The 19,038-nt window shown below is 39.8% G+C and overlaps 1 protein-coding gene across 2 annotated transcripts; it reads left to right on the forward strand.

The window, feature by feature from the left end:
* The first annotated feature begins 963 nt into the window (after nucleotides 1-963).
* LOC101162664 (fidgetin-like protein 2) lies at nucleotides 964-17,909 on the forward strand. 2 transcript variants are annotated; one of them, XM_004086150.5, is made up of 3 exons: nucleotides 964-1,140; nucleotides 1,677-1,802; nucleotides 14,355-17,909. In XM_004086150.5, the coding sequence occupies exons 2-3, from the start codon at nucleotides 1,778-1,780 to the stop codon at nucleotides 15,494-15,496; spliced, it is 1,167 nt and encodes a 388-aa protein (XP_004086198.1). In that variant the 5' UTR covers nucleotides 964-1,140; nucleotides 1,677-1,777; the 3' UTR covers nucleotides 15,497-17,909. The 2 variants fall into 2 exon arrangements, with proteins under 2 accessions (XP_004086198.1, XP_011492885.1); XM_011494583.4 differs by having other exon boundaries at nucleotides 1,001-1,140; nucleotides 1,595-1,802.
* The last annotated feature ends 1,129 nt before the right edge of the window (nucleotides 17,910-19,038 follow it).

The following is a 19,038-nucleotide window of genomic DNA, read 5'->3' on the forward strand; positions in this document are numbered from 1 at the left end:
CTGAGTCTCAAGTAGTGTGGCATTGGCTCCCATTTTAGTCTTTTAGTCCAACAGTGGATTGAGATCTAAAACCTCAAAATCTTGAGGCAGACACTTTACCGGTAGGTCACTGGTCAGCTGAAGTACCATAATTTATAAAACCTACACACTTTTAAGGCCTTTCATTTGTTTTAATAATAATTTAGTGTAGATGGATGAGATAAGCCATCTTTATCCCTTGTGCTATCCTATGACCCCCCCCTTACATTGACGTGTTCTTCCTACCATGACAAAGGTGGATAAAGGTGGAAAGATTTCATGTAATCCATGGACACCAGTGAAGATCACAAATCATTGAAGAAAAAGGTTCAGAGCACTGTCTGGTGGGTCTAGATGACCCAACTCCCAACGGTAAAATGCCTAGGATAGGACAAGGGTTAAAGTCAACAGTTTGAGGGAAATGTGTAAGTCATCTTATGCCGCATGGATGTGTGTGTGAGTGGTGGGGTATGAGGGGGATGGTGCAGCACAGAAATTGAGTAATATCAACATGGTTGTTTCAGCTTTCCAACCCAACTTAGATCAATGCAGCAAATCAATAGAAGTCATTGACCATTACTGAGATTCTCATGTGATCAGTGAAGGAGAAAATTCAAAATATTCCACTCACATGTGTCCCAGTGTGTCTACTGATTATGCTGCAGAGTTGCAATCATGCAAACAGGATCACACACCAATGCAGCCATGCAGAAATGCACAGATACAGCAGAGGGACACAGATTCTTGTGTGAACAGCCCGATTGGTCACTTTTTCCCTCTTCTCTCTACCTTCCTGCTGAATAGTTTGAACAAAAGGGGAGAGAGAGGTGGGGAGGGTGTGTTGGTTGGGGGAGGGGATGTGTGCGTGCTTGTGCATGCATGTGTGTGTATGTTAGTGCATGTGCTCTGTTGTCACCAGGCTAGTTGAAAGGGGGAGGGAACAGCGAGTCAGAGGGAGTGTAGGAGAAAAGGATAAGGTTCCAGAGGAGAAAACGAGACCCCTTCAAACGCACATAACCACTAACAGGCTCACTTCAGGACCCCCTAATGTTGTACTTTGTGGGATAGTGGATTATTTTCCTGTTTTCCAAGTACTTACCGAACACGTGCAGACATGATCAGGTCAGTAACACACTACTCACTCAACAAAATACACATTTTTCCTGTTTTAAAAACTGAAGTTGTAAGTCAGAGTTGATTTTTTGGTGTTTTTTATCCTGCTAACACTACTCTTGTGCATGCACCTAATGCTGTTCTCCCTTTTTCTATTAATCTAAACTCGTCTGTCTGCTCTCAGTCCTAATTATCAAGCATGTTGGTCAGCAGAGTCACTCTCTCAGGGTGCAAAAGTCCATTTGCTGCTGTGGTTTATAGTTGGAGTGTGGAAACACTGGAAAAAATGTTCAACTCAAAGAAAAAAGAGCTTTCCTTGAGGTTAACCCTCATTTTTATACAATTATTTCTTTAGTTAGAACAGATGAAGTCATTAGATTAAGTCATTAAAAATGACTTGTGGTTTTAATGACAACCTTTTTCTGGAGATGCATGCAGCCACACCAGTGTTTGCTCTCCGCAGGTTGCAGCATGTTGTGGTGGTGTAGGAGGAAACATGGAGCTCTACATCAGGAAAGTCACAAATAAAGCCTGTGTCCATCCAGTCTACAGCAGGAAAGCAGCAGCCACCCAGGAAGGCCCCACAGCATGCAGCTGAGCCCTCACTAAGTGGAGCCGGTCCTTTCCTCTTCTCTGGGGCTGCAGAATGCTCAGTCTTGTCACCCCATACAGTGAGTATTTCATTTGTGTGCACGCTCACTGCCCTGTCACCATTGTATGTCATTGAGTCAGCTCAGCTTTAGTCCATTTTCCCATGCACATTTTTCATCTGGGACCTCTTTTGTCCGTCTCCTGCGGTTATGTAGAGGGAAGCAAGCTGCCGATGGGGGGGTTCTCTGAGAAGTCATTTTGAGAAGGCACATATGCTAATGGATTTACCAGCTGAGTCTCAAGGTTTTGCTTTGGAGAATTTCACACAGTATTTTTTTCCATTCCTCACATGTGAAAACACTTCTCTGAGGTGACATTTGCACAGACAACATTCAAAACAATTAAGGTTACCTATAAAAAAAAGTTGTGTTGGCTTCTTAAGCAAACCAAAAAGTATGGGGCAAGGTTTTTATTGAAAATGGTAAAAGTCTCACTTTGCTATTTGTGAGGCCAAAATCTGAGTATTAAACTACATGAATGGTGAATTACTTTTTTCTGTGTAAAAGCAGAAAAATTGAAGTAAATGCTATATGGCTGGTGACAACTATTCCCCTTTAATTTACTGCATGTGCTAACCATGAGAGGTTTCCATCTCATCTTGTGAATATGCTCATATTGACCTGCTGGGTTATTGATTAGGCCAAGCTTTAACAAGATTACAACACTAATCAAATTGGGTATTCTGCAAAGGGGAAATTTTTCTTCAAGGTATTTCTTGTATTTTAGGGCAGATACACACAGACACTCATTTAGTTTGAAGCCTTGAAGGAAGAATGAGGGAGCTGTCTGAGCAGATACAAGTTTTACTGGTGTGCATCAGTCACATTCCTCACCACAGCACTATTCTAGCTTTTATCCAGCTTCACTTGTCACACCAACAAACCGGCTTCTATTTATTTTCACAATTAAACCTGTTAATGAATCTATTGTCGGTGAAACTTTGAACAATTAGGTAGTTCACCTAATAGTGAGGCTTTATCCAGAGGCTCTGCATGTAAAGGCCGTGTCACACAGCCACTATGGACATTTGTTGCATTTTCAACGTATTAAATTTCGGGGTTTTGTGAAACATGCGTGATATACATAATCCATAAGTGTTTCTTGCGCACGTCAAGGGTTTCAGTCGATGGGTCTCCATGTAAATTCGATTTTTAGCTGTTCAAAAGCTTTGGTCTGTTAAGAATGACGCATTTTACGTAGTTTATATACAATTTTTATGTGAATCTTACACAATTGTGTGTGATTTTTGCGAGATGCATACTCAAATTTGTGGCTTTCCATGCTTTTCCATTACCGTTCCACATATCTCTAATGGACTTTTTTCTAGCATGTACCACCAATGCATCCCTTTTATATCGCATGTGCGTCGCTCCTATCACGCTGAAATTACGTAATCGACACACAGATTTTGGGCGAGATTTGGCTTTTACGTTGTACTTGTTCTGTGCGTGGTTTATTTGTACTTCCTCAGTGGTTTTAACATGGTTCATTTGTGATACATCTGTGAAATTTCATGTAAAGACAACTGCATAACACATAATGTGCTGCGTGTGCTGAGTGTGCTGCGTGACGCGGCCCTAGTGAAAATAACGTGACGAGATTGATGAACTGTTTCAGCCTTTAGGGATAATGTAGCTCTGAATGAAAGCCAGACTGTTAGTAACTTGGTGTCAACAACCTCTCATTAGTCTTAAACAACGTGCCACATACACGATGGCCCTTTTCCTCACACATTACTTCCACAAAGTAAAGCTTGTTTAGCAAATTGCAGCCCGCCTTCAGTCTTCATTAAGGCTGTGGTTGGGATGACAGAGAAAGAGCTCAGCAGAGGACAGATGGAGAAGACGTGACGAGGGAATGGTCAGCTGCAGCTTGATATACAAGTGGACACAATAAGCAAAGAGTGAGCCAGCCTCCGCCACATGTGAGCTGAAGGAGTGGGGGATGGTCCGACTGACCACACAGGCTGGGATACACAGTCATGTCTTTACCACACAGCAAAGGAGGGATGGGAAAGCTGTAGGCTCGAGGACAGAGAAGCAGAGAGGCAGAGAAAAGAAAGCAGGGAAAGCGTGGCTCCGAATGAGTAGGATTTCAACGCTGGCTTGTATTTAGGGTTACATTTCTGAAGATCATTAACTGAACCCGATGTTGAATGCTATTTGGTTGGCCTGACTGTGGAAGGAGCCGCACGTATCAGAAAGAAGAGAAAGTAGAGATTGTTGTGCCGTCTTTAAGGCTACTGCCATCAGAACCAGTCCACCCATATTCATCCCGCCAGCAAAAACAACAGATAGTAGGGGGATGTTTGATGTTTGTCTAATTTTCTTTTTAATGTTCTTCTTTCTCTGTATTGATCTTGTAAATACACTTTTCCCAAAAACTAATCACCCAACACAAACAGAGATCGTCCATAAACACCATTAGTCAACAATCTAATCTTTCTCCTTCTTTTCCTTGAAGTTGGAAGTGGACCGTGTTGAGTATATGGAGAGGAAATATGCTTTGAAATAGATCTCAGGTTGGATTCCTGGCATTCCAGCAGCTTGACTTGTTTGACAAATGACCAAAAGTCCTTTTGCCTCTTGGCCGGCCGAAGCTGAACACTGCATGAAAACCAGTGTGGGAGTGTACTTCACTGCCACTTGTGTGTGCGTATTTCCGATTGTCTGTCCGTCTTCAGGGGATCTCTTTGTTTATTGTGAGTGGAGTAAAGCGCACACAGAGACCCTTCAGCTACAGAAGGGTGATTTTTTTTTGGTTTCCACTCCCCAACAAACCCACCGGCCATCTCTGATACTTCACAACCCCCAAATCCCATCTCAGCAGCCCCTTCCCCCTCATGTACTTCCAGCTTATTAACTCGCTAACTACTCATACCGACCATGCAGCAGACGTGGAGTCAAAGTAGCTTTCACTGATGCTAAACATGTGAATAAATTACACATCCTCGCATTCCGGACAAAGGAAATCTAAATCCGTGAGCAGTTTGGATCATTGAATAAATATTGTCAGGCTTAAGCAAAGGTACCCTGTTTACGTGGAAAATGAATGCTCGCCAATGTTTTATCTTCATGTCTGAATTTGATATATGGTGAACTCCAGCACAGTCCAGCATTCATAAAGATTTTTTTCTAAAAGTCAAGTCTTTGTTTTGTATCAAAAACGAAAGGCAGTGTCACACAACCACTACGTTACGCTACAGGACTACATTTTGCGCATTTCGCGCGGAAGAAAATTAATCAAACGTTACATGCAAAAAGTGAAAAAAGTTGTGGCCATATAATTGCATATTTACGCATAAACTGTGTAATTGTCAGCCTACCAAAAATGTTAAACAGCTCAAAACCAAATTCACATAAAGACCCGTCGGCCGGAACCCTCAACGAACATCTGAGCACATCAACAAAGACGAATGCGAGAAACACTGAAATACATCACCCATGTATCAATAAAGACAAAAATTTCATCCGTGGAAAATGCGCAAAATGTACTTAGTGGCTGTGTGACACGGCCTTAATGGCACGTTTAGCCCATATAGTTATAAGCGTTGGCAGATTGGGTTTGCCTGAGCATATAAACTATTCAAACCTTCGTTTGATTTAGTTGTCAGTTTGCATGACCAAGGCTCCTCGAGTAACAACCATAAACATGTATACATACATTCCATATACAGCATATACACGAATCCCAGAGGATGCTGAACGGTGGAATCCAACCTGACGTGTCTTAACTCTGCCTATTCCCAAAATGGCTGATTGGGTGGGACAAAGCATTTAAAAGTTTTATTAAATCAACCCAAAAGTTGACACACTTACTTATCAAGGAAATGCAAGTGGGTTGCTCAGTCCAGTTCTCATTTACTGTCAATGGTATCATCATCGGCAAAGTCAAAACTACTAAAACTCATCAATACAAGCTTTTTTGGAAAAATAATGAAAGCAATGTTTTTTAATGAAATCTTGAGTCCCTCAAAGTCTTTGCTTGGCCCCTGTATATGTCGCCTAACTTAATTTCTAAACTATCAAAAGTAATAAGTTTAAGGATCCTTTTTGGTATGTGTGATCTGATTTGATAACAAAGATTTCCACATTTAAATAACAGAAATGTACAATCAAAACTTTCAATCTAGCTTTCTGTTCACCCTTATAGTTCATCACTAGTGTTTTAACTGATCACATTTTTTGAAACAAATCTTGACTCAATATGTATTTAATTTTACTGGAGAGGTGATAAATTTTCGCAACAGAGTTATGTTTATTTGAAAGGAACATTTGTAAATGCTCCTGTAGCAAGTTTTCACAAACCAGAAGTAGTTTTTCTAAATCTTCTTTCCCTACAGTGTCAATAAGAGCCTGAACTCTGCAGTCCCAATGTTTCTCAATAGAATAAAAGATGGTAATCTATGAAAAAAATAATAATTCTGCTGTTAAACAGTTTTCGCAAATTTTTTGTGTGAATTTAAATCTTCAGTAAAATATCTACAGACAGTTTAAGCTGTCTTAAGTATTGACAAATAATAAGTAATGAGGAAAGGCACTCGTTGGAAAAAAATGAAGAGTAATCTACTTGCTGGCTATCTTTTTTAGGATATTTTGTTTTAATTTGCTTCAAAGAGGACAGTTTAAAGGACAGAGCTGAACCAGGCTAAGAAAAATGTCTTCTAACCAAACAATCAAACAAAGTTATTCAGAGGTCTGAAAGCAACCCCAAGTTTGCTTTTTTGTTTTCCAGAAGTATCAAAGGAAGCAGGCATGTAGCTAAATAATTATAATATTTGTCATTTTTAATATGTTCATGTTGCTATAATTGTCATAATTGTGGTCTTTTATAGAAAAGTATGACCGAAGATATAAACAAATCATTAAAAATAACACTGATATCTATTCAGAGGTCTCTTTTATAAAATCAGAAAGAAAAAAAATAATCTGTATGTTTTCTGTGAGCATGATCTCACCGTTTATTTGTGGTTTAATGGTGTTATTACAGAACATCACAAATGGGAAAATGACCCAAACTGACCAGAAAAACAACAACTTAAAACAGACCAAAATAAATACAGACTGAATAGAATTTTAACAAAGTTGATTAGACTTAACATCACATTATCCAAACAGTCAGTGGTCTGTTTCCATTTCCTACATGATTCACACACACAGGCTTCTATGAAAATTGATGTATAAAGAAACTCACTATGAAACTTTCCATGAAAGTCCCCCCCCCCATATTTTTAATTTTTTTCTGTGCGTGGGGGGCAGCCTGGTGGTGTAGCGGTTAGCACTCTTATCTCATTGAGTATACCCTGGTTCAAATCCCAGCTGGGTCCTTTCTGTGTTGTGGTTGTATGTCCTCACTGTGTGTTTGTGGGTTTTCTCCAGGCACTCGGGTTTCCTTCTGCCGTCCAAAAACATGCTTCATAGGTTCATTGGTGACCAGTGGCAGTTCTACACTAACTTACTCCCTGGGCGAGTAACCCCACAACCCCCCCGCACACAGGGGGCCCAAATTAAAAACACACTTTAGGTTTTGGGCCGAACAACATAAACATTTACTGAACACACTAAAGCTAAACTTTTAAACACTTTAAACCTTTAAAACTGAACTTTTTGAACATAAATATGAATAAAACAGGAACATTAATCCAGAATAACTCAAGTTAAACCTTAAATAACGAATAATATTTTGCTATCCATAAAAATAAATTCTGTAGAAATTATACAAATATGAACATGCTGCAGAACAAAACAAACAAAGCCTGAAAATATTAATAAGAAATTACAAATCAAATAATTCCGTTTTCTTTGGACTCCTGCATCATTTTAGCAATAATTTCTTGGTGTGTGACGTCCTGAGTGTGTCTTTGTGAAACATATCAGAGGGATTGGATAAAAAAACAACTTCTTGTGAATATAATTTTTAGGTCTTATAAAACATTAAAAACTAAATCATAGAACTTATCAGTGGGATTCCTCCTAAAATATTTGGCATTTCCCTAATTTTGTGCATCACCAACATTAGAAATCCTCCAAAAAACCTCAATACTTTCATAAAAAATGATCTATAGTTTATTTATGATCTCATAAAGTGCAGCTGTTTTCCTGCATTACCTGCTGTCTTTATGTCAAATGGGTTATAACACCAACTAAACCACAGAAAAGACAAGTAATAAAAATATCTACAATATTTGGTAAATAATGACACTATTAACCTGAGCTGCTGAGTGATCCAACACCACGCCATGATCCATGATTCCTTCTGACATATGCAGCTCCGTCTCTATGACAGGAGCACGCAGCGGCGGCCTAGAAATGATTGTTAGACTGAAAAAGACTCCCAATCACCTGTTAGTGTGATTCACCCAGCCACCAGTTGCGCCCCCCTCTCGAATTTTTTGACTTGTTATGTTCCAAAGACTACCTCAAAGAGTTGTGGGCACAAGTGTCTTGCAGGAGAGGGCGGTGGTCACGTGCACGTTGGGTATTCTGTGTGGGAGCGGGGAATTGTAGGAAATAATCCCCATTGTCTGCTCTGGTTGAAATTGGGTTGAGCACTGGTTTTTCTACTGCCTAATTCCTTTTCATGTGACTGTTTTATGTTGTTTCACTCTTAGTTATTTCATCCTTTTTTTTTCTTTTTTTTTGCACCAGAAGTGTGGAGAGGGGAAAGGATAAAGACATTGGTGCGATGTTCAGTGTCAGATATGTCAAAATAAAAGCGCAAAGTGCCGGCTGTAGCAGGCATGTCAAAATAAAAGCTGAAAGCCTCCTGTTTGACTTAAATATTTCCTTGAATGTGACACTGCGGGCACGGTCAATGCGGCCCCCTATAATCAGAAACCGCCACTGTTGTTGACTCTAAATTGCCCCTTGTAGTTGTTAATGTGAGTGTGTGGTCCTGCTTCCACCCACAGGGGCTGGATAGGCTCCAGCAACCCATTGACTCCAAATGGGAAGAAAGGAAAATAGTTGGATTGTAGTGTATGTTTTCAATTTCCTTTAAACCAAACCTTTTCCCAAAGTCAGAGGCAGTTCTGGTTTCTGATATGATGGTGTTATATTATCAACCCTATAAACCTATGTTAAAGATAGCATTTGATCTTTTGGAGTTTGTCATTTTCAGTCCAGTAATGTCAAGAATGTGGCTGTAATTTATGCATTTGTCAGTCCTGGTTCTTCATGTCTTTATAATTCCTGTGCTTGTTTCAGGCAGTGCTATTCCAAGCAGTCCTAAACAAAGTCCTGACATATATTCTTATCCCTTGTGCTATCCTATGGGGTCAAGATGACTATTGACGTGTTCTCCCTACCATGACAAAAGTGGATAAAGGTGGAAAGATTTCATGTAATCCATGGACACCAGTGAAGATCACAAATCATTGAAGAAAAAAGGTTCAGAGCACTGTCTAGTGGGTCTAGATGACCCCACTCCCAATGTTAAAGTGCCTAGAATAGCACAAGGGTTAAATTGGTGGTAATAAACAACATTTGATGTAAGATAAATGGATGCAGTGAACATTTTAACTTTTAGGCAAAACCAGACAAACCACACAAACAACAGAGGTGATAAACCTTTCTTGTACATCACAGTTCGTAACATTCATGTACATTTAAGGAGGAGTTTTGAAAAATACAGAGCAATTGGTCGGCTGTGTTGCAGTGGTAGGGCATTCGACCTCTGATCGGAGGTTCAATTCCCGCCTCCCCGCCCATGTGTCGAAGTGTCTATGGGCAAGACACTGAACCCCACCTTGCCTCTGGTGGAAGGTTGGCGTCAGTGTTTGGCAGCGGAGCCGCCACCAGTGTGTGAATGTGTGTGTGATTGTAAAAGCACTTTGGGCCTTCAAAGAAAGGTAGAAAAACGCTATATAAGTCTATGCCATTTACCATGTAAACTGGATAATCCACTGTCCTTTTAAAAGAACAAACCGAAAGGGGTTGTCTGATGTGGGGATGTTTGATAAACACCCACCTAGATTTCTCCCCTAAATATATATCCTGTGGCACTTTTACTAGTTAATTAAATCATTATTGTCTGACTGACAAAAAACTGATGGTGCATTAAAAAAACTGTATTCCAGGAATGGAGATTTGAAAATTTTAAAGTTTGAATTCTCTACTTGAAGCTGAGTGACAACTGTAGAGCTACGTGGGGCTAGATAATAATAATAATAATGAATTTTATTTATATGGTGCCTTTTTGGGCACCTAAGGCTGCCTTACAGGTAAAAAAAACAATCATAAAACACAGTTACAAGAATAAAACAGTAGTTAAAAGTTAAAAGAAAAACACAATGCTGACGGTATTTTATAGAGTTTTTAGAACATCTAAATGCTTTTAAGATTTTGGGTCAAAGAGTTCTTCATGCTGGCAGCAATGTGTCAACCTCAATTTTTCTAAGGGTTTGTCTTTCAGTCAGATGATGGCCCAGTAAATCTTTAAAGTCCCACTCCAATCATCTTCTGATCTTTTGTCAAATTGTTCCAAGTGGTCTTTTAATTATGATAGTGCCGTTTTTAGCCTAATTCAAAAACCTGTGTCCTTTTCTAGGATAAAGTTTCTGCAGAGCAGCAGGAAGAAATTCCCCTCTGTCGTCCCTTTGTTTACACGCTTTCGCTAGCTTACAGCCCCTCATAACCCCGACCTAACATTAGCGGTTCAACAAAAATGACGAGCAATATCAGAGCTATCCAGCTGTACAGTTTAGATCCAGATTCCAGCTCAGACGTGGAAAACAGAAGCGTACATGAATCTATTTGTCTGCAGGGAGCTTGTGGCCCGCCCAGCGTATTTTGATGTCACAAATAACATCTTTCTGAAACTTAATTTTTCGTCTGCTCCTGATTCACAATGATTTTAATAAATAAACACTTAGAAATGCAATTTTCATCTTTTATTTATATGTTTCCTTTATCATCAGAAAAATGCCACAAGAACATCTTAAAAACACACTAAAAACACTTTTCATTGGAGTGGGTCTGTAAGGCAGTTTGCTCAAAACACATCATTTAGATGTGCGTTACTGTGCCTTCCACAGTGTGGACCTCAAAGGTGTCCTTGCTTCTTGCACATTATTTTTACCTTTTTTATTTCTATCAATGCTGTTCTGTGTAATTTTATGCATGACTGTTCGGGGGATAAAGCTTGACATGATCCATGGTGCCAGACATGTGCACGCATTCATTTAGTTTCTCATCTGGATTACTGTATTCACCCTAAATGCTTTTGCTTCAGTGGGAGGACAGAGCTCCAGTGTTTCCATGGGCAGCCAGGATTCCCTGAAGCATAGGGGTTTCTCAGATATGAGGTGGAGCTTGTTCCGGTCAAAAGCACGGCAAACTCTGAATTGAATGAAAGGGATTATTAGCATGAGGAATAATTAGAATTACAGGGCATTACAAGAGGACATTTTAGTGGCCCCTCTGGTGTTCCTCAAATAGTTAAATCTCCACTTTCACTCATGAAATTTCATTACGGTGTATGGGCAGGCCCAGGGCACACAATGGGGATTTGGTTCCTTTGCAGTTGTACCTTCCCCAGGGTTCCATCAATACTGTGACTTTTGTTCTCATTTAGAGTCAGTTGCACCAATGGGTTGCTGTCCCTCAGGGAAAACACAAGAGACACTTAGAGAAATGCTGCATTCATGTGGGGTTGGAAAGATTGGAAAAATGACTGTCCAGCTTGAAAAACACACATGAACGTCAGAAAAACAGCAAAATCGTCCAACACCACATGAATGGAGAATACCTGCTGCACCCACACAAAGGTCAATGTATTTATAGAGCGCCATCTATGGGGTGACACTAGAATTACAGGAAAAATGTAAAAATAGTACGGATGATCAAGAATAAATTATTGCAGTGTGGTACACCAGATTACATTTTTTCTTAGTCGCTTTAGTACAATTCTCAGATCAGAATGAAATTCCCAAAACTATTTGTTCAATATTCACATCATGATGTCACTTGTGCACATCATATAAGCAGTTTCTCACTTCTTTGAACAAGTTGCAATTGCTTTGGTACATCAATGCAAATGATTATGTACAATTCTCTGCTCTTTGCTACATTATCAATTGTTTATGTCATGTTGATCAAAATGTATTATATAGTTCACTGTGCAATAGTCTTACTCCTCAAAACACCTAGTCATTGGTTCATGGTATGTCATTAACTGCAAAATGGTTGACCAAGTTGTCAAAATGTGACAAACATGTTTCGCTACATTGCAAGAGAGGATATTCGCTGGGATGTGGATGAGAATTTGTGGCCTAACATACAGGAACGACAAGAGGTGTAGGAAGACCACACCAATTCCTACTGCACTGCCTGTACTAATGTACAGAATATTGTCCTATCTTTTTTTCCCTTTGTGTTACTGTTTGCAGTGGCTTTTTTCTATGTTGGTATGACATGGTCTGTCAACAAATTACAATATGAACAATAAAAGTATAAATAAAAGGCTGTATGGTGGCGCAGTGGTTAGCGCTCTTGCCTCACAGCAAGAAGGCCCCCGGTTCAAGTCCCGGCTGTGGGACATGAAAAACACAGCATCAATGGGGGACCTTTCTGTGTGGAGTTTGCATGTTCTCCCCGTGCATGCGTGGGTTTTCTCCGGCTTCCTCCCACCATCCAGAAACATGCTACATAGGTTGATTGGCAACTCTAAATTGTCCCTAGGTGTGAGTGTGAGAGTGAATGGATGTGTGATTGAGGATATTCTACCCTGCACCAGACTGGCAACAAGTCCAGGGTATCCCTTGCCTACGCCCAAGTAGCTGGGATAGGCTCCGGCAACCCCATGACCCTGAAAGGGAATAAACGGTGAAGAAGATGAATGAACAATAAAAGTTTAAATGTGAATCTTGTCCAGTCTCTTGCAATCAAACAAAAAAGGTGTAACTTACATTTTACAATAACTGTCATCCAAACTTTAGCCATAGTTTACATCAGAACCTCCCTCTAAAGTACACACTTATATTGACAACATGACTAAGTCATTTGACTGTCTTGTTCGTAGACAATGACACAAGGACTTTACATTCTGATGGCACTGACATGTTCAATGACACAAAGACTTAGTTTTGAGAGATGAACCAAAGATTTTGAGCAAGTTACAGGCTTTTGCAAGAAATCTGTAGTGTTTTGCTGTTTGTACAAATTGTTTTGAGAAATGCACACACGTATTTGCAAACTTCAATTCTGATCTGAGAATTGTACTAAAGCGACTGAGAAAAACTGAAAATATGCCGGGCCATAGTTTGCCCACCTGTGATATAGACCAACAAAAACATGCTGCAAATACAGAACAACTACTCACACACATGTGCGCATAAAAGCAGACACATGTCAAGCCTATATCATTACTGCACCCATACAACTACATTGTTTGTGCAGGAGTGAGCAGCTGTTCCAGAAAGCAGGCTATGTGACAAACACAGATGGGTCTGAGGGTTAGTGAGTAGATAACCTCAACTCTCAGTTTTAAAAACAAAAATGTCTTTCGAGTTATGTAAGAAATCCTAGCAACTTACCGTCTCAACAGGACTTTCTCTGGATCAGGTTAAGTTCCAGGTAAGTTTGTGTCAGTTAGATGTCAGGGTATGGTGTGTCCTTTTCAACGGTCTTGAGGAAGTGGAACCACAAATTATACACACACACACACACACACAGACACAGATAGATAGATAGATAGATAGATAGATAGATAGATAGATAGATAGATAGATAGATAGATAGATAGATAGATAGATAGATAGATAGATAGATAGATAGATAGATAGATAGATAGATAGATAGATAGATAGATAGATAGATAGATAGATAGATAGATAGATAGATAGATAGATAGATAGATAGATAGATAGATAGATAGATAGATAGATAGATAGATAGATAGATAGATAGATAGATAGATAGATAGATAGATAGATAGATAGATAGATAGATAGATAGATAGATGTAAATAGGTAGATCTTTAAGACATTGTCGTCGAACCCCTGGTTCAGACCATCATCAAGCTGTGGGTGTGTGGTTTGTGTGTGTGAATGGGTCTTGTGAGTGTAAAGTGCTTTGGAGATTAAGGTTTAAAGAATATATTTGTGCTTGTTTGTATGTGTCTGTTTAAATGTTTGTGTTTTTGTGTGGTTGTACACAAATGTAGCCCTCCTGCAAACAATTATTTCTGACTTTTGATCAAATCATTTCTTCATTCATTATTTATGGCACACAACCCAACCAAACCCCCTGACCCCCCAGGTTGCTAAATCAACACACAGTTTTTCTTCAAAACGCTGGAGCAGTTCTTGTGTCCTAAATAGGGAGGACAACAGAAGCCCCCCCATTCCCCTGTCCAGCAGCAGACCTTTTGAGGGGGGTGCAGTCCAAGAGATTTATGGTGAAACAACAAAGGCTTCAATGTAAGAAGCAAAAATAGAGGGTGATAGAGACTTATCACTATGGGTTACGCTAGTAACGACTAATTCTGTTTCAGGTGGACGTGGTTTTGTCAGACCATTAAAATCTCTGATTTTCCATTGCTTGAGCTAACTCCTGCTGTGTTGTGTCTTTTAGGTCTGTTAAAGATGCACTGGTCCCCTGAGCACGCTGTCCCTTTACCTCAGTGGCCTGAGCAGCACCTAGATGTCACCTCTACCACCTCACCCCCGTCTGTCTACAAACACGACCCCTACACTAACGCCTCTCGCTGCACATACACGTCTTCAGGGTATCCTTGGGCCAGCGATGACATATCTGCACTCACGGCTTCATCTCTGCTGAAACGTTATGCTGAAAAGTACTCAGGACTGGAGCTGTCCTACGAACGCCCTGTCACAGGGGGCTATGCAGATTCTGGAACTTTCTTAAAGACTGAAACTGAGCCTTGGTCTGTTGGTCAGGGCATGGAGTGTTATCCTGGACTGGAGGCACCAAGTGGCACCAAGGTGGGGTCTGGCTCTGTGGGAATCCCTGCCACGGGAAGTGTAACAGTAGTCAGCAGCAACTTGTCTTCTGAGCCAGGATATACAGCCCCTGGCTCCTGCAATGTCCCACCAACTCAGGAATACCCTCCTGCGTACAACAGCACCTACCTGTCTTCAGGATACTGCCCTCAGCCAAGTGCAGCACTTCCACCTGCCCCTCTTCACTCTCTGCAGGTCTCAACCGCCTTAGTGCCAACGTACAGCACCAGCACTCCTGCCTACAACTACCCACCAGGCTGCTACCCTCAAACCAGCCTGTCCTCCGCGTACAACCACCCTAGTGCCTCTTATCTACCCACTGGAATCAGTGCTCCTTTGGCCCCAAGGCCAACAGTGGTAGGAGGAAATTACAGCTACTCATCCAATAACCTTGGAGGTAGCGCTGATGCTGGGGTACCACTGAAACGCAAGGCTTTTGAGATGACAGAGGGGGAAAGAGAAAACCCAAAAATGGAGGTGTCACGTTACAGAAAGTATGGCAGTAGTCATGGAAACAGCCAGAGCAAAGGTAACGGTCATGGCAACAGCAGCTCAGCTTCAGACCCAGAGCCCTACAAATCTGTAAAGCCCCTCATATCACCCCCGTATGGCAGCATAGGAGACTACAGCCCACCACCCGGCCTGGCAGGTGAGAGTGTGTCAGGGGAACACACCTTTTCTCAACAGCAGAGAATGTCTATGAAATTACCTGTTGCTCACTCTCAAGCTGAGGATCCTCCTGGTGGACGTTGACAGCTCCGTTTGACCATGCTCCCCTAAAACAACTGCAGTTCTTTGGCCTAGTGGACTTGGGAACAGCAATGGATTTGAAAAGTGTAGTTTACTTGACAAACACTAGAGGGCACCTGACTGGTATTTCTGTATCCATGATTAACACATTAACCCCTCTCATACTTTTCCAAAGATTCATGGAGCATTTTGGCCTCCAGACTGAGTTAAGTCTTAGAATTCAGGTATTTTCTTCATAAAGATCAGAAAGAAATTAAGAGTATAAGTGTGCGTTTCTCTCAGGATCCTATTTATTTCCTTTCTGCTACTGTGGCAGTTGCTCCTGACTTTTTGATATTAATTATTTGCGGCCATAATATACGTAAGAAGGCCTTTGACTGCAATATTCTCTGCCCAGATGAGAGAAAAAATCCTAACTGACCAAAAAGTAAATAGAGCAATAACTGAAATGGCAAGACTGCCACGCTGTTTCAGTACAATCACTGGTACATGGCTGCAAGGCTTGATGCATAACTTTGCCTTGACAGGTGAAGGTGAATGTTTTCTTCTCTTTTTTTAATATTCTTTTCTTTGTTTCATTCTTGAATGATTTCTATCCCTCTCTGCTCAGGTTTTCCTCTGATTGTTTTTCTACATATCAAGCTGCTTGTTGCATGGAAGTGTACACAAAGTCATCCTTTCAGTTCAAATTCTTCTCATTGTAATGTAAAGGAGAGAAATTAGATTTTATCTTTTGTTTTGAAAACTAAAGTTTAGCATTTACAAAATGACCTTATGTGGGTTTATGCAAATCATCTTGTCTTTGCATCACCACATCTCCTAATGTTTCTTTACATAAAATCATGTAACCAGGCTCAGACTAAGCCTTGCCTAAATGAAAAATATACACTTAAGTGAGTGTCTGCTCTGAAACTGAGGTTGTGAGTTCAAATCTACAGCTGGGTCATACCAAAAGACTCTAAAAATGGGACCCAGTGCCTTCCTGCTTGACACTCAGCAGTAAGGGGGTGGATTTGGTCCCAGAGTGGGATGGCAGCTCATCGCTTCCCCCAGTGGATGGGTCAAATGCAAAGAAAACAGAACCAGGTGTGTGACAGCTAATGGGACTTTATGTTTAATGAGATTCAGAGAGAGAGCCTCTACTTATTGTTCTTGTGTTTGCTTATCTGCAATTTTTAGGTATTCTTTCTTTTACTTTTTCTTCTCAGAAGAGTGATTTATAGTCATTTTATTAAATACTCAGGAAGAACATTGTTACCTCTCAATGATAAAATATGAATGTATTAAATGACCATGTAATGTTGGTAGAGAGCTTTATGGAGCAAATTTGGAACCATGGCTGAAACTTCAGGGAAGCTGTTGACCTCCTATGGCATGGAGCAAAGCCGCTCCTGCAAACGTGCTCGGAGAAACGCTAGTTTTGCCGCCAGGCCTCAGATGATGAATGTGATTCAGTTTATTTGTTGTTGTTTATAGACATTACGTGCAGCAGTGTCCATCAGTGATGTTTTTAGATATATGATAAATATTTTTTTCATGTAAAGATGTAATTCTCCTGCAGGTTTTGGTGGGGTAATGAATTCCCGTGTAAAGTGTTAGTCTAGTTAGTGCTGGGGATAAAAACAAAACAAAAACACTCCTGATGACACATTTTATCACCAGAAGATCACAAAGTTTGTGAAATGTCTTAATTCTCTTCCCATGTCAGTATTTTTACATAACTAGTCTGGTATATGTGTTACTTCAATGAGTTCAGACACAAATGTGGCAAAAGGCCTTCTTTTGACCCATCATTGTTTACTAATGCCATGTTGTCCGTCCCATCACAAAACATGCCCTAACCTTTTTGCTTTTTCTACTTGAACTTTAAGGAGAAGCAAAACCAAACTCTTTACTGGAAGCGAATGAAGAGAATGTGGCATCTATAAAGAAAAAGTTGCTTATATAGAACAGAAGTATTTTGGAATAAACTCTTCTGTAGCAAAGCTTTAAGTATCCCAAAGACGTAACATTTTTAAGCCAAACCTATATTTTTCTGAACTTTTTAGGGCTTGACAACATGACAGGAACGCTTTTCAAGGCCAATCAGAAAAATGAACACATTCATTTAAACCCTGCAAGTGAGATTCTGTGAAGGATTTTGGATCAAATACTATTTTTGATGCAATCTTTGTAGTTGGGTTAAACATTTGTTGTGTCACACATTCTCTGTAACCATTTCTACCTCATTTTAAAGACCTGAAATGTGGAAGTATTTATTTCCTGTCATTTTTACATGCAGCTGAAAGAGCAATGTCTGCCATTCTCGGCCTGTAATATTCTACCTCACTGTTGTGTCATTGCAATTAATGAAGATCTACCAAGAAGAAGCATCTTTGACTTTGTCTTTTTGTTTTAATAAAATTGAGAACTGCAACACGACACTGTTCTTTTAATCAGACATTGGGAAATGTTTTAAATCACTCAATTTTCTTCTGTGGCAAATCCTACAGCCGAAGTGATATCTTTCAACAGAATCCACCAAGCTTTTCTATTTATATTTATTTGTTTGCCTTAATTTAAAAGCAAAACTTTCTCCATTTTTTTAAATTTATGTTCGTAAAAAATGTATATCTGACCTTTATTTAACCAGGTAAGAGAAGTGAAAAAAGGGCCACAGAGGAAGAAGGAAACACATTTAAGCATTAATCAAATACAATCTTGGATGACATTTTAAATCTTCCAGTGATGTGACATAAAATCATCAGAAAGACCAAAAAGTAAAAGTCTGTTGGAAATACTATATTATTGTGATTCAGTGGCCTGTAGACTGAACTTTTAACAAACTATTTTGCTTCATTTTTCACTTGGTGAAAAATTAAACGTGTTATAAATCTTTTATGGTATTTTTGAACATTAAGTCAATCTAATGAAGTCTTTTCAGTTCTCTTATGAACCCTCTGCTGCCTTTATCAGGCTGGAGCCTTAACCTGCAAACAGTTATACGAAAAAAAATTAATGTTAGTGTGACATGCTGATTTGTTTAGGATCTTTGTGTTGCAGCACTATCTGTGTTTGTTGATCAATGATTTTAGTATCCATGGCAACAGAACCACATCATTAATCTCCTCCCTCCATGCTTAATACATTTGTGTGTTATCAACCTCTTTGGCACAGGAGAAAGACTCATTTGGAAAGATTAAAGAATTTAAATATGTATAAATTACCGATAGTAACTTTAGCAAAAAAATATATAATGTACTCAATGTAAATGTAAACACTTGACCCACAACAAGTAAACCAGTTAATAAATAAATAACTCAGACAGTTAGATTCTTTTGTTCACATCTTAAAGCTTTTGTTGTGACTTCCTTGTGGAATTAATCAGCCAGCCCCCTTTTTAGGAGAGACGCTGTTATCAAAGTTCTGATCGAAATTTGGTGTTAGTGTTTTAGAATTGTATTTCTTTGTGTTAGCATTGTATTTTATTGTTTTCTATCTGTAAGGCCACCTTGGGTGTCTAGAAAGGCGCCATATAAATAAAATTCACTTAGTAAAAAATAAAA

This window comes from Oryzias latipes, chromosome 5 (genome assembly GCF_053564925.1).
Source record: "Oryzias latipes strain Hd-rR chromosome 5, Olatipes_Hd-rR_3.1".
In the NCBI taxonomy this organism is placed as follows: domain Eukaryota; kingdom Metazoa; phylum Chordata; class Actinopteri; order Beloniformes; family Adrianichthyidae; genus Oryzias; species Oryzias latipes.